This window comes from Mustela erminea, chromosome 6 (genome assembly GCF_009829155.1).
Source record: "Mustela erminea isolate mMusErm1 chromosome 6, mMusErm1.Pri, whole genome shotgun sequence".
Taxonomy (NCBI): domain Eukaryota; kingdom Metazoa; phylum Chordata; class Mammalia; order Carnivora; family Mustelidae; genus Mustela; species Mustela erminea.
The window spans coordinates 89012501-89036349 of record NC_045619.1 but is presented as its reverse complement, the minus strand read 5'-3'; the positions used below and the strand labels follow the sequence as shown (position 1 = coordinate 89036349).

The following is a 23849-nucleotide window of genomic DNA, read 5'->3' as shown; positions in this document are numbered from 1 at the left end:
AAAAAGAGATGAGGAACCCCCAAGAGACGCTGTGTAAATCTATAAAACAGAAACACACACCCTTCTCCACGGAGAGGAACGGAATGGGACTGCGCTTCACCCAGGGGTATGGGAAGGCTGAGTTTGCCTGGGTGTGGAACTTTGGCCCTGGCTAAATTCTTGGATGAAGACCATTAGATTCGCTCCCTAAAGCCCTGGGGAGCCGGCTGGAGGGGAAGAGTCAAGTTAGAAAGCAAGGAAAACTCCCATCTCCCTGAGGCTTGAATGGAAATTTTCCAGAACCACTCCCCGCAAATCACAGACTAGTGAGGAGGGGAGAGTGGAGAGGGCTAATTATGAGAAAGGAAGAATATGGGAGTTAATTTTTTGAATGGGCTCCTGGGGAAATCCTCTGGGATCCTCATGCTTCCCTGGGAAATAAAGGAGTAGGGAGGACTATGGTACCGAGGGAGGCCCAATCATGGTTTGGGACAGGGGTCCCCAGAGGGATGGCTTCAGGGAGTCCCCCAAGTCCCGCCTCAGTGCTGCTTATGCAAGCGAGAGCCCGAGAGCCCGCTAGAGCTGGGCTTGGAGATCGCCTGGCTCAGGGGTGTCTTTGGGTCTCTTTTCCCCTTCACTCTCTCAGAGCGGGCCTGGTCTCTCTGTCTCTGCTTGAGTCCTGCTTCTTCCTTAGTCCCCTTGGGTGGCAGGGGCACACTAACTACATCCTCTTCCCGTCCTCAACCGCGCTTCTCCACAAAAGCGTGTGCCCTGGATCCCCACAGCAATCCTCCCTTTTGGGAAGGCGCAGACCTGCCTCTCCCCGCCACTCTTCTCCTTTTTCTTTGGCCTGAACCAGTTGCCCTCCATGGGCCCACCTTCCGCCCTGATTCCTGATTCCGAATCCGCCAGATTCAGTAGGATTCTGTCGGCCCCTTCAAGAAGACTGAGTTTCTATGTCATTGCTGTCCTGGCTTAGCTCCGGGTGCCGCATGGGGAGGGGGCTGCGCTCCCAGGTGTGGAGGACACGTGCCTCCCGTGCTGGAAGCCTCCTTCCTAGACACCGTTAGGGAGCCTGAGCCTGAGACTGGCAGAAGAACTCCATGTCCATATCGGGCCCTGATGGCTCCTCCACCACCCGGAGGTCACTCTCTCCCCAGAGCTGGGGGGCTTTTCCTGGTCAGTCTAGGAAAAACATTGCCTCCACTCTCCAACCCATTTATACTCCTAAAAGTAGTCCCTCCTGGGCCTACTTTTGCCTCAGGCAAGGGCTTGGGAATGCCAGGAAAGATCCCAACAGCTAGAGGGAGGCATGAAACTACCCTGGCTCCAGGCCGACCAAGACCCCAGACTACAGATGCTGGGACAGCTGTCCACCAGGCCTGGTGGTGAGGAAAGAGAAAATGCTCTGGGGCTCTCTGGGCTCAGCCAGCTTCCTTTAAGATGCTTCTGCAATTTCAGGTCGCACCCTGGAGACTCAGAAGTCCCAAAGCCTGCCTTCCTGGCCTCCCTCTCCAGCTGCCTGACCTGCCTGGACTGTGAGCCACTGGCCCAAGGGCTGAACTGGCACCCTCCCTGGTCTGGGGGGGAGCCCAGAGGCCCTTTGCGCTTGCGCCTAGAGTTGGCACACTCCTACAAACACCAAATACCCATGTGTCTGCCGCAGTCTTTATTCCCAACTGAGGAGGGAGAGAGGGTCAGGGAGAACTGGCAGAGCTCTAAAGAACCCAGGCCTCTCTTTACCACAGTTGACTCGCAGCTGGAGTAAATAAAGGGCAGGGAGGGGAGACTGGTCAGAGGAGACAAGCTCCCCCATCCTCCTACCTCCCAGCGGCTTCTACTCTTCCACCCTAGCCTGGGAATGCCTGGGGAGGCCTTCGTCCCCTCCCCTTAATGAGTGGGAACTGCCTTCTATCGTGGGGAGGGGGGATTAGGTAAACGGGAGAAAGGGTCAGAGAGAGAGAAAATTAACTTACAGCGTTCGCCTGGGATTCATTTGCGAAGATGTAACCTCTCACCATCATCCCCAGCGCCGTAATCCCCTCTAACTGCCAGGCCCTCTGTCCTAGCATTAAACCTCACCAGCAGCTGCGTGGCTGGACAGTTAAGATTATATATGATGTAAATATATTGTGGGTTTGTCAGCTCTCCCTACACCATAAAACTTGGTTTAATGACATCACGTGGTCCCCCAAGAGCCACTCACGGGCTTGCCTTCGGGCCATTCACATAAATAACCTCCAAAAGTTTCAAACTCCTAAATTCACATAGAAGCCTTGCGTATTTCTCTAATGCTCAGTTACACTAAAAAGCCCTTGGGCTGCTCCTTTGCCCCACCCCCACACCCCCCTTGCAGGGTGGGGAGGGGGGAGAGGGTGGATCCTTATTTATTTATTTACTTACTTACTTATTTCCATAAGGACCTGTCACCTTCGAGGTTGTGTTGATATTTTTTTCCTCCTTTTTTTTTTTCCTCCTCTCTCCTCTAATTGCTCAGAGTGGGTCATGTCCCCCTCTTCCCACTCCCCCGGGAAGGTAAGTCACGGCTTCTTTACCCCCCTTTTTTTTCCTGGCTGCCAGAGGGGGTGGGCTTCTGGGCAAAGTGGGGAGTCAGGCTCCATGGTCTCTGCTTGGGACTTGGAAGCTCCTCCACTAACTTTCTCAGGGCAAGGCTAAATCCTGATGCTTGCAGATTATTCCAGGAGGCTGGCTGGTGGGAGAACCACCCCAGGCTTCAAAGCAGACGACTCCGCTCAGGGAGAAAGCGAGGGTCTGGGCCGTACCTAGTCCCAGCGTAGGGGAGTACGTCGGAGCCCTCTGCTAAAGTTGTGGCCGGGGCCTGGGGCAGGCCTGCACCCTGACAGAAGGGGCGGGGGCAGGCCGGCTTGGCTGCCTCCACCCAAGTCTGGCAAACTTGAGTCAACCCTCCAGCTCCTCCAGGGAAAGAGGCCTTAACACTGCAGGAAGGAGGCATTCTGGGCCAAGAGGGGCTGGTGGGCCCTGCAGGGCGGGTCTGACAACTTGGGCCCTGGCTCTGGCCCAGCCCTTGGTTCTACCCCTGGGGCGGTGCATCCCCTGGGGAGGGAGCTCAGGGCCTCTGCAGCCCGGGATGCTGGAGGGTGTGATGGCGGGCGCCGCGGCCTCTATTTTAGTTAACCGTTACCCATTGGAGACGTCAGTGCTTCTCCACGCTTCACCGCTCACCCAATAGTTTTACTCAGCATGGAGAAAAAATTAAAATAACTCCCTGAAGAAAATTACACATTTTATTTGAGAGAGAGAGAGAGAGAGAGAGGGAGATTGAGAGCGGAGCCGAGGTGGTGCTAGGCTGGGCAGACTCTTGTGTGCTAGTCAGGGAGAGACCGAACGGGTGCCCTATCTTGGCCTGAGTGCAAATGGAAGGGCACAGCAATGGGCACAGATCAATAAACATTTGTTGAGACCTCCTACGTGCTAGGCACGGGGTGAGGAAAGAAAGACTCCTGGGTTAAAAAAAAAAAAAATGACAGATGGATAGCTTAGGCAGTGGGATGCAGAGAAGTCAGTCCTTATAATAAATTCAAGGAGCATCAGCATTAATAATCATAAATATTCCCCTTGCCCCTCCCCAGAGTCTCTCTGCTCCCTTTCCCTCTTGGCTGTAAGAGCAGCCTTCTAGCCCAGCTCCTGAACCGCACCCTCCCCCAGTGTGGGGGGCCTAGGCTTGGCTCCAGGAAATCACCCCCATTGTGGGAGGCAGGAGAGGAAATGCAGTAAAGTTTTATGGACCCTTCCCACATTTGTTTCTCCTATAAAGTACTCCCTCCCCCATCCCATTCCAGGGGCCCGGAGCAGAGCAGAGTATGGGCCACAGCCGGCCTCAGCACCACCTGAATTATCTGCCTTTTCCCCTTCCCTTTAGTCCACTCCCCCTCCACACAAAATCCCAGAGACTGAGACAAATGATGGCAAACAGACGGGACTCAGGCACCAGTCTACACAGCTCCTTTCCCAGCTAATTGTCCTGCATAGCCTTAGGCCCTAGAAGTGGGAGAAACTGGTTTGCACGTTGCCAGCCAGGCAGGTTCACTGTAGGCTGCCCTCCTCGTTCCCATCTCCCCCGGTACCTTAAAAAGCTAACACACAGTTCTTTTAACTCGCCTCAGACCCCTTCGCCAAGCAGTACCAACTCTTTCTGAGAATCCTTCTTGGGACCAAATGGGTCACCTAGGCCTGGGAGAGATCTTCAGAGGCCCAAAAGGACCCCAGAGTCTGAGCACCATGGAGCCTCCGGGCCCTGCAGATTATTTCTGGGAGGCAGTGGTCTACTTGCTTGTCTAAAGGCCTCAGATTCACCCAGCCAAAGTGGGAGTGGGGTACAGAGGCCTGAAAGCCTTGGACAAGCCACAGCGTGGGAAACGCCAGTACACACCACCTAAGTGCCCCCCCCTTTCCCCAAAGGCCCTTCTGGGAACCAGGGATCTAGGAAGGAGCTCAGTTTCACCACCCTCTTCTCAATCCCTCTCGAAGCTCCTAAAAATTCTTTTTTCAAAAGAGGCAGAGAAGCTGTGGGCCTCCTCTGTACCCTATAGCCCATTTAGATACTTTTACCCAATACATGCCCCAAACAGAGAGGCATTGCTGCATCTTTAGTCCTGTTCTCTCTTTGTCTTTATTTGATATGACAAAATATAGTTTCAGGAAAGACCTGGAGTCAATAAATAGTTGGACAACAGCGATGGGGCAGGAGGGCACAGAGAGTTGTGGCAGGGACTCGTGGGCAGCCAAGAAACCTAGGACTGCTTGCTGGGGTCCAGTGGCAGGGAACCCCCATAGTTGAGCTAGCTAGTGGTCTGAGGCGGAGGGACCTGAGAGGGCATGCGGGTGGGGGCGGGGGCGCAGGCTGGAGAGGTTACCGGGCTTAGGGATGGGTGAGAAGGTTTGGAGAGCGTAGGGCCACTGAGGGGGCCCTAGGCGGACCTCCAGTCATCTCCCCCTTTCATATGCAAATCATTTAAAAGCCAAACATGGAGCTTAGTCGCTACAACGAAGCACCCCGAGTCTGGGGCCAGACTCCGCCAAGCACAACCACTCTCGCCAGCCCTCAGCCGCCTGGCCAGCCTAATACGGGAACAAAGGACAGGGGAGGCCGGAGGGTCGGGCCGCGGGTCCTGGAACACTTGCTGGGTCCACCTTAAACCGGAGGGCCGCGTTGGGGCTGAAAGCCCAAGAGGAGGCCCAGGCCCGGGTTCGTTCAGCACCAGCTCGGCTCCCGCAGCCCTGTGGGGAACCCCCGCGGAGCTTGCCCTGCCCGCCACCCTCCCCCGGTGCTGAGCAGGACTGGAGGGAGTCTGGGCAGCGCGGATAGCCCCTCGGGAAACTGGGGTCGGTGGGGATGCGGAATGCCAAGGAAAAGAGCTTTTGTCTGTGAGGCCCCGGAGCCGGTGCTGCCGCCCCCGTCCTTGCTCCCAAAATATAGAGAGGAAAACCGAAAAGGAAAGGCGCGGGGACCAAAGCGGGCTCGGGGTCCTATCTGCGGGCCTCCCCGCTGCCTCTAAAGAGCCTCTTTGCTTTTCATTTTGGAATCCTTCTTCCACTTCATCCTGCGGTTCTGGAACCAGATCTTGATCTGTCTCTCGTTGAGACACAAGTTGTTGGCGATCTCTATGCGCCTGCGGCGAGTGAGGTAGCGGTTAAAGTGGAATTCTTTTTCCAGTTCCAGAGTCTGGTAGCGCGTGTAACTGGTTCGGGACCGCTTGCCGTCCGTCTCTGGAAATATAAGCGCCCCCCCCCAAGCCAGGAAGGGGTGAATAGCGTGCAGCGCCCCAGCGCCCCGACCGCGGCCCAGGCCCCCACCCGCCGCCGGAGGGAGAGGAGGCGAGCAGGGCAGGGCAGGGCAGGGCAGGCCCAGCGGGCCGCAGGCGGGCCCGGCCCAGCCCAGCCAAGCCCAGTCTAGCCCCCGGAGAGGCGCCTCTGCCCAGGCAGAAAACTTTCCGCCGCAGCTTTCACTCAGCAGCCGGAGGGACTGAGGGGGTTGGGGGGAGAGGGAGACCCAGGCTCGGACCGAACAATAAGCACCCTCGAGATCCGAGCACCGGGGACCCCCCTCCCGCCCCTCCCGAGTCGCTGGAATCCTCCGGAGCGGCCAGCGCCGGCTGAGCCGGCTCCACAGGGGAGGGCGGGAGGGAGCCGCGGGGGGATCCCCGCTCTGGAGCCCCGCGCTCCTCACCCTTCAGATCCCTCTATTTTTTTAACTCCCTCCCTCTCCCCCAAAAATTGAATATTGCCTTTTATACACGTTTTGTTCCTATGATCCAATTATGTCGTCGTAAATTTGGGCGCACACAGCCTCTAAGCCTTTTAGTGGACAGTTTTACGAGCCATTGATGCCTGGATCGTAAAATTTATGGCCGCAGGTTTTTTTTCTTTATTTGCCCCGCATGGCCTATAAAACCCAGGCGGACCCGAGCGCGCAAAATGAAGTCCTAAAGTTTACCGTGGCTCATGTGCAGTTTGGTCATCCACGGGTAAATCTGTGGCGGGGCCGGTGGCTGGCTCAGTCCGGCGGGCTGCCCTGTCTGCGCCTGCTCCTCTTTGATCTCCCCACTGCTCTTAGCTCGCTCCTCCAGCGCTGGGCGAGCCGCCTTCTGACTGTACATCCCGGGGTTCAGAGGAGCCGCTTCATCTCTGCCCAGAGCGTGTCCCGGAGCGGCCGCGGCGCTGCAGGCGGGGCGGTCGGGGTGAGCCCGGGGGTTGGCAGCCATGTCTACCCCGTGGAGAGAGTTGGAAGGCGCAGGCGGTGGGAAAGTGATGCTTAAGTCCAATCCACCGTAGCAGTACCTGGATGCCTGCACCTCTGAGGCCGATCCATAGTTCCCACAAGTTTGCATGTTATAGGCAGGGATATTGGGGCTCTGCTTATAGAATGAATTGGCTACGTAGGAGCTCATGGCGGGGAGGGCCCAAAAAAAATTTCTGCACCCTTTTTGATTAAGGGTGATTTGTGACTCTTTGAAGTTGAGGGGTTTTTTGTTCTCCAAAGTGCACAATTTATAGGTGGAGATATCTCTTTCTTTATCCTATGCGCTCTTCCCAAATAAGGGAGCCTTAAATAGAGTCACGTGACTGGAGCGGCCACTCATAAATTTGGCTTGATGACCTCCGGGAGGTTAGTGATGGAAGCCGGCGAAACGCATCTTGATATGTTGGCAAAGCCCAACCAAGGGGAAGAGGGAGTGAGAGAGAAAGAGAGAGAGAGGGGGAGAAAAAAAAATGGTTCTTGGAATTGGGGGGTAGCCGGGACAACGAGCCCACAGCGACACCTGGTGCCTACTTTGAGGAATTGCAGTCTGGCTTGTCGCCTTCAGACCGCTGGATTTTCTACCCTGTAGAGACGCTGGTTGCGGCTGCAACAAACCCTTGAAACGGCCTTTTAAACTGTATTTAATTTTAAGGAAAGATGAGGTCTTGCTTAGGATACAAAAACTAACGGATAGCCCTGTCTCTCCACCCCCAGAACCTTTCAATCTTCAAAAATGGCTGAGGAAAGGAGATTTGGGTAGGGAGGCCCCTGGCCAAGTTGGAGATCCCAAAGGATTTACCTCAGGTTCTCTACACCAAGCATCGAGGTCGCTCTCCTTAGAGGCCCCAAGGCCCTGCTACTGCTGAGGAGGTGACTGTTAGCATGGGGAAGTGAACCCAGACCCTGGAGAGGTGGACAGGATGCTATGAGGAAGGGGGTCCTGGGTGGACAGAACTAGATAGGGGGGAGGGTCAGGAAGCTGAAAGTGCTGGGAACTCTGGGATGAGCCTGGAGGTGAGGATCCTGGGGGAGTTGAGTAAACCTCACCATACTGGGACCCCAGAGTGGCAACTAGGCAATTTTCTGTGTGTGTGTGTGTGTGTGTGTGTAGAACCAGACACAATGGGCTTGGAGGACTGCTCTGCATCCCTGTGTATGACCCTGATGGCGTATTCTATGCCAGATATTTGGGATAGAAAATAGATGTTAATTGAGGGCATGGAGAAGCAAGATTGAAGCCTCCACAAATATTATATGAGCAAGACAGAGGAAAAGGCCTAATTTGTGCCCTTTTTGGAAAAGGCCTCTGGAACAGGTTTTCAGGGACCTAGATACAGAAGGTCCATAGGAGAGCAATTCCTCAGCTATCTGGAGGCGTGGAAAGGATTGGCTGGGGGTGGGGGATGGAGGAGGTGGGCAGGGCAGACGCCTGGGCAACCTTCACAGCCTGTGGCCAGGGGCTCCGCAGCCATTCGGCCCCTTTCCGAACCCCCTCCCCTAGCCCCAGGTCTTATTCTTCCCTGCCTGCCTCTCCCCAGGAAATCCCCGCCCCTGCCAGGAGAAACCCCCCTCCTGTGCCCCCCCCCCCCCGCCGGCGGAGGCGCTGGAGGGGGCGCTGGCGGGGATCTGGAAGGTCTGGAAAACTCTGGCGGATTTTTTTCCCTCCGGGAGACCCCCTCACTACCTCACTCCCTAGGTCCACTCAGGTTTCTCTGGCTGGGCTTCAGGAGAGAAGGCCTGAGCAGGGGCAGGGTTAGGGTCTGGCTGCGCTCCTCACCCGCCGAGTTTTAGAGGCCAAGGAGTAAGGAACCAGACTGCGACTGGGGCTGTGAGGAAGAAGGAATTTTGTCCCAGCCCCGTCAGGAGTCCCAGAGCAGGCTCAGTTTCCAGGCTTTCTTTTTCGAGATGTCCTTGAATCGCTCAGTCCCTGCGGAAAGGCTCAAATCCCGCGGTCTTCTCTTTCCCTTCGGCTCTCCGCCTCCGCCACGTTTCGCAACATTCGGCCTGGGCCTGGCGCTGGCTGGGGGCTGCTCCCGCGGCGCCCCCCTCCTTACTCCGGGTAGTGGACGGGGGAGACCCTGGTGCCTGGCCAAGGCTTCTTTTCTGGCCCTCGGGGGCTCGGGGTTCAGAAGCCGAGGACCCCAGGCTACCACAGGCAAGAAGAAAGGCCTCTGTGGGTTTGGAGACCAATTCGAGCGACCTCAGGCTTCCCCTCCCACACCCCCAACGAGATCCTATGCGGCCTTTTTTTGCGGGGTGAGTGTGTTGCTCCGCTGGGAAGCCCAGAGAGCCCTCCCAGGCCCCTTAGCGCGTTCACTAGGAGGACAGGGAGGCCCCGGCTCTGCGCCCGGCTCCCGGGAAAGGCGAGCGCAGGGGTCTTGCAGGCGGCGGGAAGACGCGAGAGCGCTCGGAGCCGGCTCCAACTTTTATCCCAGGCCGGCGCACGAGCGAATTAACAGAAATCCCGATATAAACTTTTAAAAATAATATCAGTTTTATTAAATATTCGAGAACGGATCCAGAGGTCGGATTTATACAGGAGGGTAACACAAGGGGGGGATTTTTTAATTTATTTTTTTTCTCCTACCGGCTAAACAAACGTCATTCACTTTTTTTTCTCTCTTTTTGTAATTTTCCCTCTTTTTTTTCCCCTTTTAAGATGGGAGTGGAACACGGACGGTGCTAAACATAAATATAAATACAGAGACCACAAATACAGCTAAAAATATTCACACAGAAACGGTCACAGTTTGTAATATGCCATAATGACCCCCAGGATTCTTTAAATACAATTTGCCTGGGCTGGGCATTTGCTGGGGCAGAGGGGCCGGGTGTGGGGCTGCGGGGAGGCCCTGGGGGTTGCTGTGGGGCCACAACGCGCCCTCCTTGGGCCTCCCGCCCTCCGCGGCTGCCAGGCCGGGCCCTGAGGCCCCGGAGCGGAGGCCCCGGCCCGGGAGCCGGGTCTCTGCGCAGGGGCGGGGGTGGAGGCGCCGAGGGGGTGGGAGGCCAAGTCCTCATTTGGAGGGAAATCTGTGGAGTCTGAAGCGAGGTTCAGGGACGGAGCCCCCAAGGCCTGGGCAGGGGAAAGGGCCTGCAGACGAGCCGAGAACGAGCTAGCGAGGGAGAAAGGAGGAGGCGCGTGGTGAAAGAGAGTTTGTGCGGTGAGGGAGGGGGTCCAGAGTTGACTTTCAGGTCCATATTTGACTCCCTAATTTAGTTTTAGGGAGTCAAAACATATCAATTGTGCCAGTGATAAATATAGAGTGTGTGATTAGGAGGGAATTGGGGGAGTAGCAAGGGAGAAAGAGAGAGAGGGGTGGCAGGGACAGTCCTGGTCACTCTTTCTGCTTCTCCTCTTCTGTCTCTTCCCGCTTTTCCTCTTTTCCGGCCAGGCTGTCGGCCGCGGCCCCTCCGCCGCCCCCTGAGAGCGTGGACGTGAGATTAGATTCTTTTTTCCACTTCATCCGGCGGTTCTGGAACCAGATTTTGATCTGTCGCTCGGTCAGGCAGAGCGCGTTGGCGATCTCGATGCGCCGGCGCCGCGTTAGGTAGCGGTTGAAGTGGAATTCCTTCTCCAGTTCCAGGGTCTGGTACCGCGAGTAGATCTGGCGACCGCGCCTCCGGTCCGCTCCATAGCCGACCCCTAGAGATCCGGGCACAAAACACACTAAAAACAATCAGCGAGGCATCCTCCACAGACGATTTAGCCTAGCAAAGTCCTGACCCTCCCAACTTGGCCAGCAGCTCACGGGCCCCCTCGGACTCCAGCCTTCTCCCTTTTGCCCTGCCCCACCCCCACTGGGGGTACAGCCAGGATCCCAACTTCATTCAGTCCCCCACCATGTGCTGGTAGGTGAGTGTCCCAAAGAATGGTGGGGGGGGGGGACCAAGAACCAAGCAGAAAGCTGTAAGTGTAAAAACTGGTTTTTGAAAAATCCCAAACACTGGGGATGAGGGCCCTATTTCTCAACAACTGGGCTCCCCCACCTCCCCCAAGCACCCTAGCTCCTTGAAAACTTCTCCCCACTTCTCTGCCCGCTACTCTCCCCCCTCCCTTCTCCTCAGCCTGACTCGACTTTGGGGGGTTCCCCCACCTCCTACCCCCTCCCCTCATACCCTGCCCTGTTCCTGCCCCCTCAGCTTGCCTTGGAGCCCTCCAACCCGTCAGGGGCCGAGGGGGCCAGGCCCCTGCGAGCAAGCGGGAGGCAAGCAGAGGGGGCAGAAGAGGGGGCCCTGTCTCGGCGTCGGCGAGGAGACGAGCGTGATTGTTTTTATGGGGCCATAAAAAACTCTCTCCGCCCGTTCTTCTAGGGAAGCCGGTCATAAAGCCAGTTCAGTTTATTTAATTTATATCTCGGAGCTGTAAAACTCACCACTGTGCGAATTCATTCGCTGCATCCAGGGGTAAATCTGGATACTGGCTTTCTGGTCCTGGGGCGCAGTCCTGCCCTGCTCAGAACTAAAATCCTGAGCGATTGAGGTCTGTGTGTTATGTCCTAAGGTGTTTTGTCTGCAGTTTGAGAGCATGTCTTTCTCCTGGTAAAAGGAATTAGATCCATAGTCATACGGCCCCCGGCTGGAACTGAACACGACATTCTCCTGTGGCGAATAAAAGGGAGTCGAGTAGATCCGGTTCTGGGCAACGGCTGCTCCATAGGTCGAGAAATGCCTCACTGGATCATAGGCGGTGGAATTGAGGGCGACGTTGGGGAGGACGTCCTGGCCCCCGGCGAGGTGGCAGGATAAGGAAGGGTTAGTGAAGTAGGAATTCATCCCTTTGCCTTTACCTGGTCGGGCTATGATTTCTTTAATATTTATTTCTGTCTCCAGTTTGTACTCGGAACTAGATGGTTATAGGGACGGCTCCAATCCAGGACAGACAAAATGACAAAGTCAGCTGACCCTCTTCCAGCCAATCGCAAGCCAGATGTCAAGAAGGGGGAAAAAAATCGCTTCTGCTTCTGTTGATTCCCTAGTTGAGACTAAGTGTGTGCTTTGAAAGTAAGACTTGGATTTCTTTTAAAAATATATATGTTAGGGAACTGATTTGGAGGTGAAGAAGGGTGAATTGGCATTAGCAGGGCCTTGAGGCCCAGGGAAGAAGAGCTGCCCTGCTAGGAAATCTCTCAGCCCCAGCTAACTTTGTTGTGCTGTGCAGAGCCAGGTCTGGAGAAATCCCTCTATTTTCAATCTGATTTCATCTTTTATATCTCCCCCCTTCTAAAATTACATCCTGATTTCTTTATGGGATGAGCTTCCCCACCCCCACCGCCCAGCTCAGGGGGGAATCCCCAGAAAACCTACAGGAAATCCTAGTTTGACCCTCCATGGACTGAGTCCTCATCACTAAACCAATATTTTTTTCCCCGATAATTAAAAAAAAAATCAAAAGTAGTTAGAAACTGCATAAAACATAATGCTCAGAGGAAGGAAAGTGTGGCTGAGAGTCTTAGGTGGAAGGGGATATAGGGAGCAAGGAGGTCTAAAGGGGTAAGGATGAGACTTCAGGACACGGTGGCAGAGCTGAAGTGAGCAACGGGGCCATGCATGGGCTTCCTCTTCCTCTCAGCCCCCTTCTGCCTCTCAGAACACCCTTTTTGGGGGAAAATCCTGCAGCATTTTTCCCTAAAAGGGAAAATATAAAAATACAACAGAAAAAAGAGAGAAGGAAGTAAAAGGTGGGAGAGAGAGAGAAAAAAGAAGAAAGAAAGGAAGAAGAAAGAACTCTGAGAGTCTTTCTAGACACATCAACTCCTGTTTATGTTGGTGAGAATTTATGATTTGGAGCCAGCGAGGGCCAGTGGGGTAATTCACATAGGTTCCAGGCAGAAAGAGAAGGCTGGTGGAGCTCTGAAGGACAGTTAGCGTCTGGCAGGCTCAAGCCCCTGCACAAGTCAGAAGCCCTGCCCTGCCAAAGGAGGCATCCCTGGACCTGAGCTCTGAGGCTTGGGAGATTCCAGCAAAGGTCTTCTGGGGAGCTCTCACTCAAGGACAAGCCACACCTGGCTGAGCGGGGCCTCCCAGCAACCCCTACCCCCATTTTCTCTCCACCTTGAGGCTGAGAAAAAGGAAGAGAAGATTAGGAAAAGGCAGCTGAGTTCCAGGCTTCTGAGGGAGCTGCAGTGGGTGAAGTGAAACAGCGGAAGGTGTGCAGATGGGGTTTTTCTCCTGATTAATCCAAACTTAATTTGATATCGTGATATAGGCTGAAAATGCTTTGAGCTGACAAAGAGGGGGCAGTGGGGCTAGCGAAGGGAGCAGTGGAAGCTCATATTTTTTCTTCACCAATTTTGGGGGGGGCTAGCTATAACAAGAACCCGGATGTCGCCGGATTTTATGATCTTTTCCTTCTGTGTAACAAAGCGGAGTAATCAATGGGTAGCAATAAAGCCATAAACGGGACTACGCTGGGAAAAAACTCGTTTATTCATCTTCTGTAACGTTAAGGTTTCCCTGGAGTGTCGCTAGGGGGGAAAAATAAAGTTTCGAACCCAAAAGCAGACAGTGTGTAGGAGCTGGTGGAGACAACATGTTAGCTAATACATGAGCTTCTTTGGGGGATTGAAGAGTCTTCCTGCCGGGCAATTTGTGTTGGTTTTTTAAAATACAGCCCCACTCCTTCAGAAAGGAGGGAAATTTGTTGGTATTTAAAAGGGTGGGAGAAAGACCCCTATCACTATAAAGGTTCCCCCTCTTGGACCATACTTTCTTCTGCTCAAGGAGATAAAAGTGAAAGGGTAGAGGAGGGTTCCAAATTAAGAAAGAAATCTGGGGATGAGCTGTCTGGTTTGGGGTAACATGGCAGGTACCTAAACACAGACACCAGCGTGACTTGCTTTTTGCTCTAGAATCCAGCTGTCCTCCAATTCATGGCATGCCTGGACAGAGGTTTTCAACAGCTGGCTGGGGCTCCAGGCCCCCTGGAGGGCAAGAGGTAGATCGAGAAAGAACTGGGGGTTGGGGGGAGACCCAGGGGGCTGAGCTAAGAAACAAGTCAGCGCACCCCTGGACACAAGCAGCCGCTCTCAGAGTTCCCAGCCTCATTTCTGCCCTAAGGGTAGCAGTGTAACACATAGAACAGGCCGGAAGAGAGAGTAAATTCCCTCCACACCCCCCCCATTTCAGAGAGATTGCTAGAGGGATAAATCATGTCAGTGATATTTCCTTCAAGATATTAAATTGTTGCAATGTACAACAAATTGAATGATGGAAGATAGGATGTCTTAATGAGGTTTCACTTTCAATGAGTGTTGATTTTCTATGTATTTTTAAATCTCTTTTATGGGAGGTGGGGGAAGGAAGGACCTTGGGAGAAAGAAGGGGCTTCTGGGGAAGCGTGTGCTGCAGCCCCCCAGCAAGGATGCCTGGGTTTCCTTGAGCCCCTCCTAAACAAAGTCTGGAGGGGAAAGGGGCCCCAAAGTTGGGGATAGTCTCCTTTGGGGCCTGAAAGTAGTGGGCGCGGGGGTGGGCGACCTGAGGAGCAGAATGTAAGTCTCAGCCCCGGAAAGTTAAGTGTTTTATTACGTCCCTAAACAGAGGGCAGAGACTGAAAGGTCTCGCCGATTTATAATGAACAGAAACCAGCTGCTGGGGGAAAAAGGCAGAAATGCTGGAAGGGGGAGAAAAGGGGAAGCAGAAATACAAATAAATTCCCCCACTGCTTAAAGATTTTTGGCAAAATTAATTTCCAACATACTCTCCCCCATCACCTTCTATTCCTGAAAAAAGAAGCCACCTTCTTTCAGTCAGATCTTTAATTATGCAGCTGAAATTGCTGGAAGGATTCGCTCCAAGGGGGGAGAGCAGGTCAGATGAGCCCGATCTTCCCTCCACTGGATTATATTTTCCTCTTCTCATTTTATGTTAATTTTATTTTTTGGGTGAAACAACGAATGTCAATGGGGGGATAGCTGGGACTTGGGTTTTTCTAAATATATTTATATTTTCCTGTTAAATTTGTCTGAAAACAATTATGGAAACTCATCAGCAGAAGCAAGAACAGATGTTTTATTAAAACTGCAGTTGAGCTCTGTAAATATGCACAAGTCCTGGGAAGGGGGGGACTTGTTCTTTGTTTCTATAAAACAAGCCTAGAGCAGTCAGAGAACACCCCCATCAGGCCCGCAGGTCTCCGAGTCGCTCTGCCCCTTGGGCCTCCGGAATCAGGCATTCCGAGGGGGTTTGGCGGCAAGAGCAGATTTTCGCTTTCGGAGCTGTAATTAGGGGATTCGAAAAGAGAATTCAAAAAAACACAGAAAAGGAATAAAGGGGGAAAGTTGTTTCTTGCTGCTCCAGTCCCCCTATGTCCCCAGTCCAAAACACATGCTTCTCATGAGCGCTAATTATAGGAGAGGAACTTAACTGCATACGCCATGGGCCTGCATGGGGGGCAGTCCCTGGCCAGGAGTCCCCAAGGCTAAGGGGTGCTTTGGAGGCTGGGCACTTGAAGGTTTCTCAGAATGAGTCAAGCGCGCTTGCCCCAGCCTTAACCTGCTCCAGGCCAGGGGCTGGGAGCCTGTGCAGCTCTCATTTGGGGAGAGGGTGGGTGTGACTGGACTCTGGCTGGGAAGGGGTTCCTGGGCAGGCCTCCTCTTGCCTTTGCTTTCCACTTTGCTCTAGGAAATATATTAATTGCTTGGGAAAGGGTATCTGAAGTGAGAGGGCTGAGATCTGGAATATTTATTGGGGGACAATCTTTTCTAGGAGTCCTAGCTAGTTTGTGTTCTGCCAATCTTCTTTCTTTTCCTAGATTCCCCCAACTCTGTGCAGACATCTGTGACCCACCCAGCCTTGCACACAGATACACACTCCATTTCTGGCTGCCGGCGCCACCAACCACAGCTCGGCGCCTCCGGAGGCTGCTCAAGGACCTGGACACGGGAGCCGCAGGACTCAGCGCTCGGCCTGGGCGCTTGGCTGCCCGGCAGCCACTGCAGCTGCCCCACTCACCCCTGCCAATTCTTGATTTCAAGAGCAGGGGGAGAGCTGTGGCCCCACCAGCCCCTTTTGTGCCACTGGGCAAAGGCTGAAATCCCTCTTGCAGTTTCAATAATTGTTCAGCTCACCTTACAATCCCACTGTTTGGTTAAGGTTTTGCTGTTCTAGGGCGACTGCTCAGTTGGCCCAACTGGCTTCTGATTAGAATTTTTTAACTTAAAAATTAAAAAATAAATCCTACTCCAAATGCCCAGTGTTTTGTGTAGGAGTTCCTTTGATCTCCACAGAATCCAGAGTCAAAGGATTGCAAAGAGAGTCTCCAAGTCCGCCAGAGAACCTGAATGCGGGGAACTGGGTCTGCCTGGGAACACCAAAGCATGGCTCACCCAAGGAGCCTCCAGTTTCTTATAGATACGGTGGGGGAAGTTGTCTGAGCACATACCTCCCCATACACATTGCATTCCAAAACAGAATGTTCCTCCTCCTTTCAAAGTTCAGGCATGGAGACACTTGGAGAAAGGTGAAATTTGACACATCCAACCCGGAAATGGATCCCATTTGGGGGTGCTTATATTCTGGGGATAGGGCCCAGGCTGGCCAGCTGAATGGGGTTGGGGCTCAGCAGGGAGGGGGGGAAGGAGGACGAGGCCAGATGAGGCATGTCAAGCGCCTGAGAACTGCCCCCAAATACCCAAACACCTCCGAGGCCTGGGCTGTCGAATTCTCTCTTTAGCTAAGAGGTTGAGAGGCTACCCAAACTGTTTTTGCTTTATTTGCAATTAAACAGAGAAGAAAGGTGCATGGTGAGGCTCTGCTCACTCCCCTCATATCTTCTCTCCTCCCTCTCTCTTTCCAGACTTCTGCCTGACCTTTCTACAGTTGATGCTATTACCACCAGCAGACACAAACTCCCACAATGGCATTTGATTAGCTTCTCAATTCACTTCACTAACTGAAGGTTAAAAAGTAAAATAGATCCCAAGCATTTCTGTTCCACCATCCCACTCAGCCCTGAGATCCTTTGGGCTCATCTCTGGAAGAAATCATTTCTGGCTTTTGGAGACCTGGCCCCTAAGCATTCCACCTCTGTCCCAAACAGCTGAATATCAGCTGAGGAGAGGCCATGCAAGAGAGCCTTTGGACAGAGTATCTCATCCCCACTGGAAATGGGGAGGGAAACTCAGATGCCGAGTGACATTTCAGGGAGGAAAAGCAAGTGGCCCTGGTTGGCCCAGGAGGAAAAAACTGAAAATCTAAAATATTTAGAATATTTTTGGCCCCCCAAAATGGGGCCAAAGGAACCCCAGCTTCCTGGCTTTTCATTTACCCCTCCACACTAAGCACTGCTTGGCCCTACTTTGGAGGTTTAAGAGAATTTTAAAATTCAAGAGCAGGGCATTTATGACGTCACAGCGAGTTGTCATGAGGGAATTGTAAATGTCATATTAAGTCATATACAGTAGGAGTTTGGGGTGGGGGTGCCCTGCCTCTCCTCACACTTTTTCCTTTCCCCATTTCTTCCCCTAGCCTAAGTTCTCCCCCTTGAAAATAAAATGTTATTATGTTCTGGAATAATAAGCCAACAATGAAACACCATCTTCATTTCCCTATAAATAATTTCATCCTTTATTGTTTGCGGATCTGAGAGAACCATTTAATCTGCACTGGCGAAAAGAGAGAGAGACGGGGAGGGGGGAATTAATTTCAGAAACAAGAATATTACTTACTTAGATGATACTCTTTTAGATTTGATAGCCAGGAGCAAAATTAGAGGCGAACAGCGGCCTCTTCGATTCTACACCTGGCGGGATTGGAGATTTATAGGATCTTTAGCGAAGGGGCAATTTAATTTTGTAGGATTTGCTTAAATTCACTGCTATTTTGGGGGGCTGAGGAGAAGGGAGGGCGAGGGGAGAACGACATGCTTTATCTAGTTTTATGAATCTGCCAACATTACTCTGATTTAAAACCCAACAACCTGTGTCTCAGGGAAAACTCCTGCAGAAAGGAATGGAGGAGTAGGGTGAGGGGGACTCAGCTTTCTCAATGACTGTGGCCCCCTTAAGCAAGCAGTTGCCAGGGGGGAAGGAAGAAAAGACCAAGGCAAGGGGAGGGCAGCTCTAAGTCTCTCTACCACCCGGACACCCGGAGGTTTATGGTGTCCCCATAATTCCCCCAACCCCATAAACAGCTGCCCTATTTTAGGACAATTTCTGCTTCCTCCCCTGGGAAAAGGAGAGTGAAGGAGGAGGTAATGGCGGGAGCAGGGTGCCGGAAAGGGGAGGGAGCACAGGAGAGCGCCGCACTTTGTTCTCCTGGGTGAGTTTGCTGGTTTGGCGGGTTTCTGACGCAGGGTGGCAGCAGACAAAACAAGTAAACAACTCACAGACACAATAAACAGGGGCGGCCGCAGCCGCCGTGGCAGAGGCCGTGGGCTGGGTGAGGAGCACAATTTGGGGGTAATGTCACCCCAGCACCCGGGCGTGGCCCAGGTCCAAAAGCCCGAGGCTGCCCCCAGTGCCCGAGGGAAAAGCTGGAAGAAAGCTGCACGTCCCGGCACCCGCAGCGTGTCTGGACAGGAAAGTCTTGGGAGGAACCTGATTGCCTAAGGAGTTGAGGAAAACCCCAGTAGCCCCTTTCCTGTCCTTACTTTCTTTCAGGAGCGGTTCAAGGACATGTACACTCTCCCCTGCTCTGGCTTTCCGTGGCCCCGGCTGGGAGAAAGACTAGGAAGGGAGGCTGGGAATTCCCAGCCCCGGCTCACATTCAGGGTTCTAGGCCCACACGCAGCTAGACCCAGACTCTTCTCCGGTCCTGCCTGTCAGCTTTCTCCCCAGCTTCTTCGGTAGCAGAGAGAATTAAAACAAAGTCATACCAGTAACCAGATCTGGGTGGTTGGCGAGCCTAGAGAGGCCCTAATCGGCCCCACAGAGGACGACGCAGGCAAAGCTGGGCTTCGTGGTGAGCAGGGCCCGGAGTCGGGGATAGATATTCACTGCACCCCTACCCATTTTGTCTCGCCTTCTCCACCAGCCTCTTCAAACAGCTGCCTCAGACCACGGCCCAGAGGCCACCTTATTAACCACTCAGATCTCCTTCACTGTCCCAGCAAGGCGGCAAGCACCAGGCCTCGCCAACTGCTCAGAACTGCCCAAAGGTCCACCTTACCCACAAAAAGAGTCTCCCACAAAACTCACTTTCAACACCACAGTGTTCCCCTGGTAAACAGCCTCGGAGCTGGGGAAGTCTAGGGGGGAGGTGTGGAGAGAAAGCAGAAGGGATTCAATATTTCCCCAGCCCAGCTGGCTGAACAGCAAAGGCAATAAGATCTTGAGAAAGACTGTGGCATCAGTCGGTTCCTGGAACCCGCGTAGTCCGATTTCAGCGCGCACACGTTTGCAGGAGAGCATGCACAGAGGGCCTTCTTGGTGCACCGAGTGCCTCCTTGAGCCCAATTCCATCTAACAAAATTTTGCATGCACATAAAACGGTGTTTGAGCGAGTACAAGCATGGTAATATACACTTAACCACCGAGGAAATCCGAGTCTGTATATATTCATGCATAGGTCGGAGTCTGTACATTTGAGCCCGTATATAATAAGTGTATAAAGCTACCAAGCCTGGTTTTGGAACACAACAGCCAACCCAACAAGGCCGCCTTCTCCAAACAAGGGCGCATTCTTCGTAGGGATCACAACTGTCAGACCAGGGAGAGAAAGGGCTTGCTCTGCCCATTTTCTCCTTAGCTAGGAACTGGCGCGCGGAATACAGTCCGTGGCAGGACTGACAAAGCCTGTAAGGGGCAGGGCCGAGGTGCCCAAAGAGTGGACTCAGAGGGGAACCCTGGGGGCCCTGCGCTCCAGGGAGAGTTGCCAGAACCCCACGGACACATTTGGTGCATCTGCCCAGATTTAGCCCTGGGCGTGCAGAGTCCCAAGGCCAGATTCTATTCTCAGCTGCCCTGGCTATTATTAGATACACACGCCAGGGCTATCCTGCACTGAGGACCACGTTTACAGAGACACTGGCCTACAAGGAGGCTGAGGGTTGCCCCTGGTGGCCCCTCTTGTGCTTCTAATTGAGCACCAGAGTGGGAGAGGAAGAAGGGAGTGAAAATCGAAAGTAAGGAAGGAAGGAAAGGGCTGGCGTTTGGGGCTGGGTGTATCCCCTGGCCAGGCTAGAAAACTGGAAAACCAGGATCAGTCACTCCTGCTGTACTTTCTCTGCATCCCTCTGTCTCATGAGGAGGATCTAAGGGGTGAAGGACGTGGGGGCCTGCAGGACCCTCGCCAGGAAGGGACAGAAAATCAATTGATAAAAATATTATATAAGAACACCTCAGGATGGTGCCGTTATCCGGTCACTCATGAAGAGAGCACCCTGAAATCTCGCCGGCAGCGTATCTGTTTAGATCCCTGGAGGCCGAGATAAATACTGGAGCTTTCCCCAGGCCCACCCCTCCGAAGGGAGGGGGCCCCCTCTAATATTCCAGGTGAATACCCACTGTCCTGAGTGGCCTTCTCTGGAAACTCTTCCGGGGGAGGACGAACAAAGGAGACTTGTCCCCCCACCCCCAACCAAGTCAGTGCGGCCATCTGCAGGGCTGGCGGCAGAGGGGGGGCGGTGGCAGACAAAGGGGGGGCGCAGACAAAATACAGGCGAAAGAGAAATACAGACCTCACCGGTCGGCGGTTCCCACAAAACGCCAGGAGAAAGGCTCCCATTTTCAGGCCTCCGGGGGCCCCTCCACTGGCCCACTGCACTCCCCTTGCCTTGCTCAGGTCGTACAGACTCGAGGTCTTGGCGGCAGCCGCGTGGCTACCCACCCGGGGCGTCAGACCCTGGGCCGCGCTGGAGCTGCGGGAGAGCGCGCGGCAGCCTGAGCAGGCGGCGGGCTGGGCCCATTTGGGGAGAGCCAAGCGCTTTTCTCGATCGTAAACAAGGAACGCGAAATTAGCCCCTCGGCAGACGCCTCTGCCGACACACAAGTCCTATGGGGGGGGGGAGTGGAAGAGGGAGAGAAAATGCCATTTCTTCCCCCGGGAGAATACCTCAGAGGCCTTTATGTCGGATATGAAACGGGAATTTTGGGGGGGCAGGAGAGGAAGGGAAGGGGATTGTGGGGGAGGGGAGAGAAGATTCACCATCAACTCGGACCCAATGGGGTTTGATTTGAACGCAGTCGAATTACGTTTTTGAGAATTTGATAAAAACAGGTTCTCCCTCCCAACCCTCCAACCCCGACCCCCAGGCGACGGGTCAGGGTTTAAACAGGAAATCGAGGAGCGTTCCCCTCCCCCACTCGGGCTTGGCGGAGAAGCCTAGTCGCGCCTCCAGAGAAGTCTGGAGGTGGGGGGCAGCTCTTTGCTCGGATTGAAGGTGAGTCTGGTCCCCAGACTCTCAGACCTCTCCAGGAATATGCTCTCCCCTCCCCCAGCTCTGGGGTGTGTCTGCCTGGGTGTGTAAGCGCTTGTGTGTGCATCGCCCTTTACAAACAGAAGCTCACACATATAGGGGCCGCCTCGGACCCAGGCCAGGGAGCAGGGCGGGGTCATATATCAAACTGCAACACATTCAGGGCCACGTACATTTGGAAGAAATTAAGCCACTGTGTTATGAAACCATATGTGTCGGGTTAAGACCATACAACACGCCATTAGCACCAATTATTAGGAAGATCCCGAGCGCCCAGGACCCTCCGGGCCGCCTGATTCTGACGTCCCTACCCTAGGAGCCAGCCGCGCCTTGAGTCCTCACTGCCTCCACTCACCCAAGAGGCCCCGCCAGCGAGGCCTGGGCCTCTCCCCAGCCAGCCTGGGGCCTCCCCAATTCCCACCTCCGCCTCAGACAAGGCAGATCCTAGCTCAGAGCGGCCAGGCGAGGCGGGTGAAGCAGCCCAATGGGTATCCCGGGTACAGTGGCCGCGGCTGGGGGTGAGGGACTCTGGGCCGGTGAGAGAAGGCAGATTTGCCCCTTTTCTCCAAGCACAAGATGGCTTTTGAGTACCTCGTCCCCCACCCCCACTCATCCACCCGCAGTGCTGGGCACCTCCCATCTTTCCGTCCGCTCGAGTGGGGGCGGGAGCTGGGGGTGGGCAAACGCACTCTCCTCTGCTGACGCGCACCAGCCAACAGCCTCCCCCCTAATTGCCAATTAACAGGCCCCACCGCCCTCGTAGCTGCGCTCTCTTCCTGCTCCGCCGCCCGGCTCTGGGCCCGCACTGCGCATGTGTGAGCTCTCGCGGTGGCGCTCTCTGGGAGGGAGGGGGCTGCGGGCAAGGAGGGGGCTCTGGAAAGTTTGTTTGGGGGTTGGGGGGCTGACTTTGCTCAGGGGGCAATAGTTACAGTCTACAGTTTTGTCTCCTGCCCTGGAGTTTGAGCTTCCCGGCCCCCTCCGTCCCAGTCCCATTAGCCAAGAGGCCACAGATCTCTTAATAGGTAAGGACAGGATGGGCATCAGGCAGCGCGTCAGCGCACTAGACCCCGGCCTTGAGCCCCACAGGCGCAGTCCTTTTGCCCCCCGACCCCCAACTTCGGCGCACAGTGACATCAGGACAACACTCTTCCCACACTACCGTATTACAGCTTGACCCAATCCTCCCCCCCGCCCACTTTTTCTCCCCCTAATTGCCCGCACGCCCACCCTCTCGCCAGCCCCCCTCTCCTCTCTAACCAAGACAAGCCGCTGCTGTCCTTATCTTGAAACCGCCACCCAGCTACGGACCATTAGTTACATATTTGAACCAATAAGGAAACACTTACCGGGCGCTGCTGTCACTCTCCCTCTCCCTCTCTCTCTCTGCCTCTCTCTCTCTCCCACTCTCTCTTTCTCGTCTTCCCTTATTCTGTGCCGCTGCCGAGCCTGTCTCAGCTTCACACACACATATACACTTTATATAAATTTAAAAATAAAAAAGAATAATCCCAATGATCAAAAAGCCAAATAAAATTAAGGAGAGTTGCAAGAAAGGGGCAGGAGGGAGAGGCTGGGAGAGGGGAGGGGCGGAGGCATCTGCAGCTCCCTATCTCAACTCCTGCTCCCGCATTCCTCCTGCCCCTTGGGGGGCTAGAGGATCGGGAAGGGAGAGAGGGGTGCCCTCAACTCCTGCCCCTTCCCCCACAACCCCCCTCCCCAGGTGCCCCCAGCTTCCGGCAACTCCACCTGGGAGGAAAAAAATTAAATGGGGGGAGAAAATAATTATTAATCAGATTAATAAAAAAAAATACTGGTAATGAAGGGAGCGCCCAGCGCAGGTTTCCCTGGCAATGGTTAGGCTCTTACAGGGAGGACTGTTCTGCGGAGCGCTCCGAACGGACAAACCACAATAAAAAGTTCACGTTCATGGATGGAATCCACATGACTTCTTGTGGCCAATCCAACTTGTGAGTCGATCGTAAACTTTTATTACTCAGCTGTAAATTTTCTGCAAACAACCGGGAATGCGATGCATTTGTGTAGCGTGTGCAAATGGGCGCCGCGGTCGCCATGTTTACCCAATTCTCTCGGAGAGGGAGCATCCCCCGACCCCCACCCCACCCTCACCCACCGCCCACTCCCAACGGGCCAGGCTTCTCCAAGCTAGCTCAGAAAGGGCAAAGGGGGGACGCAAGAGGAGGAAAGGAAGGATTTTGGCCCCGAGTCGGCCCCCTCCCTCTGCCATACCGAATTTTAAATATTTTTCTTAATAAATGGGGTATTAAGATTGAACCTGGGGGAAGCGAGGCTTTGCAAGGTTTGTGGCACTGGTTGGTGCAGTGACGGCTGGAGGGGTGAAGGGACTGAAAAAGGATGCTCTCCCTACTCCCACCTTTTTTTCTAGGAAAAGAACTACATCTTTCCCAGTGGGGAGCCCTGGCAGCCCCCCACTCAGCCCTAGACAGGAACAGGAGGGACACGCTGCTGGAAGCCTCATAACCAAGCCAGACCTGGCCGCGGTCTGAAGAACTGAAAACGCTTAGACCCCTACTGAGTAACCCTGCGGAGGCAGCAGGAGCGGAGTTGGGGGCAGCCTCCAGAACCCCCAAAGTACCCATTATCCTCAGGCTCCTTTCTCAGAGAAAATTACATTTATCCTTCTCCAAGACCATCCCTAGTGTCAAGTCTCCTCAGTTCCTAGGTTTAGATGGCAGATAACTCCCAATTTTTTTTCGA

General features: G+C 54.1%; 3 protein-coding genes across 6 annotated transcripts in view; all 3 read right to left on the bottom strand.

Annotated features, from left to right (window-relative positions):
- HOXC4 (homeobox C4) overlaps positions 1 to 23849 on the bottom strand; it is a 60561-nt gene that overhangs the window by 15660 nt on the left and 21052 nt on the right. For 2 of the 3 annotated variants that reach the window (XM_032348431.1, XM_032348434.1), the window contains exon 1: positions 1956 to 2240. The exons of the other annotated variant lie outside the window; for it this stretch is intronic. The gene's annotated coding sequence lies outside the window, so the exon portion shown is untranslated. Of the gene's footprint in view, positions 1 to 1955; positions 2241 to 23849 lie in introns of those variants that run through there. 3 annotated transcript variants of the gene reach the window in all.
- On the bottom strand, positions 2853 to 8029 carry HOXC5 (homeobox C5). The gene is made up of 2 exons (XM_032348440.1): positions 6455 to 8029; positions 2853 to 5727 (listed from the first exon to the last, which is right to left on the bottom strand). The coding sequence occupies exons 1-2, from the start codon at positions 6906 to 6908 to the stop codon at positions 5513 to 5515; spliced, it is 669 nt and encodes a 222-aa protein (XP_032204331.1). The 5' UTR covers positions 6909 to 8029; the 3' UTR covers positions 2853 to 5512.
- Positions 9231 to 22321, bottom strand: HOXC6 (homeobox C6). 2 transcript variants are annotated; one of them, XM_032348439.1, is made up of 3 exons: positions 20381 to 22321; positions 11134 to 11479; positions 9231 to 10403 (listed from the first exon to the last, which is right to left on the bottom strand). In XM_032348439.1, exons 1-3 carry the CDS (start codon positions 20420 to 20422, stop codon positions 10096 to 10098), a joined length of 696 nt encoding a protein of 231 aa, XP_032204330.1. In that variant the 5' UTR covers positions 20423 to 22321; the 3' UTR covers positions 9231 to 10095. The 2 variants fall into 2 exon arrangements, with proteins under 2 accessions (XP_032204330.1, XP_032204329.1); XM_032348438.1 differs by lacking the exon at positions 20381 to 22321 and having other exon boundaries at positions 11134 to 15519.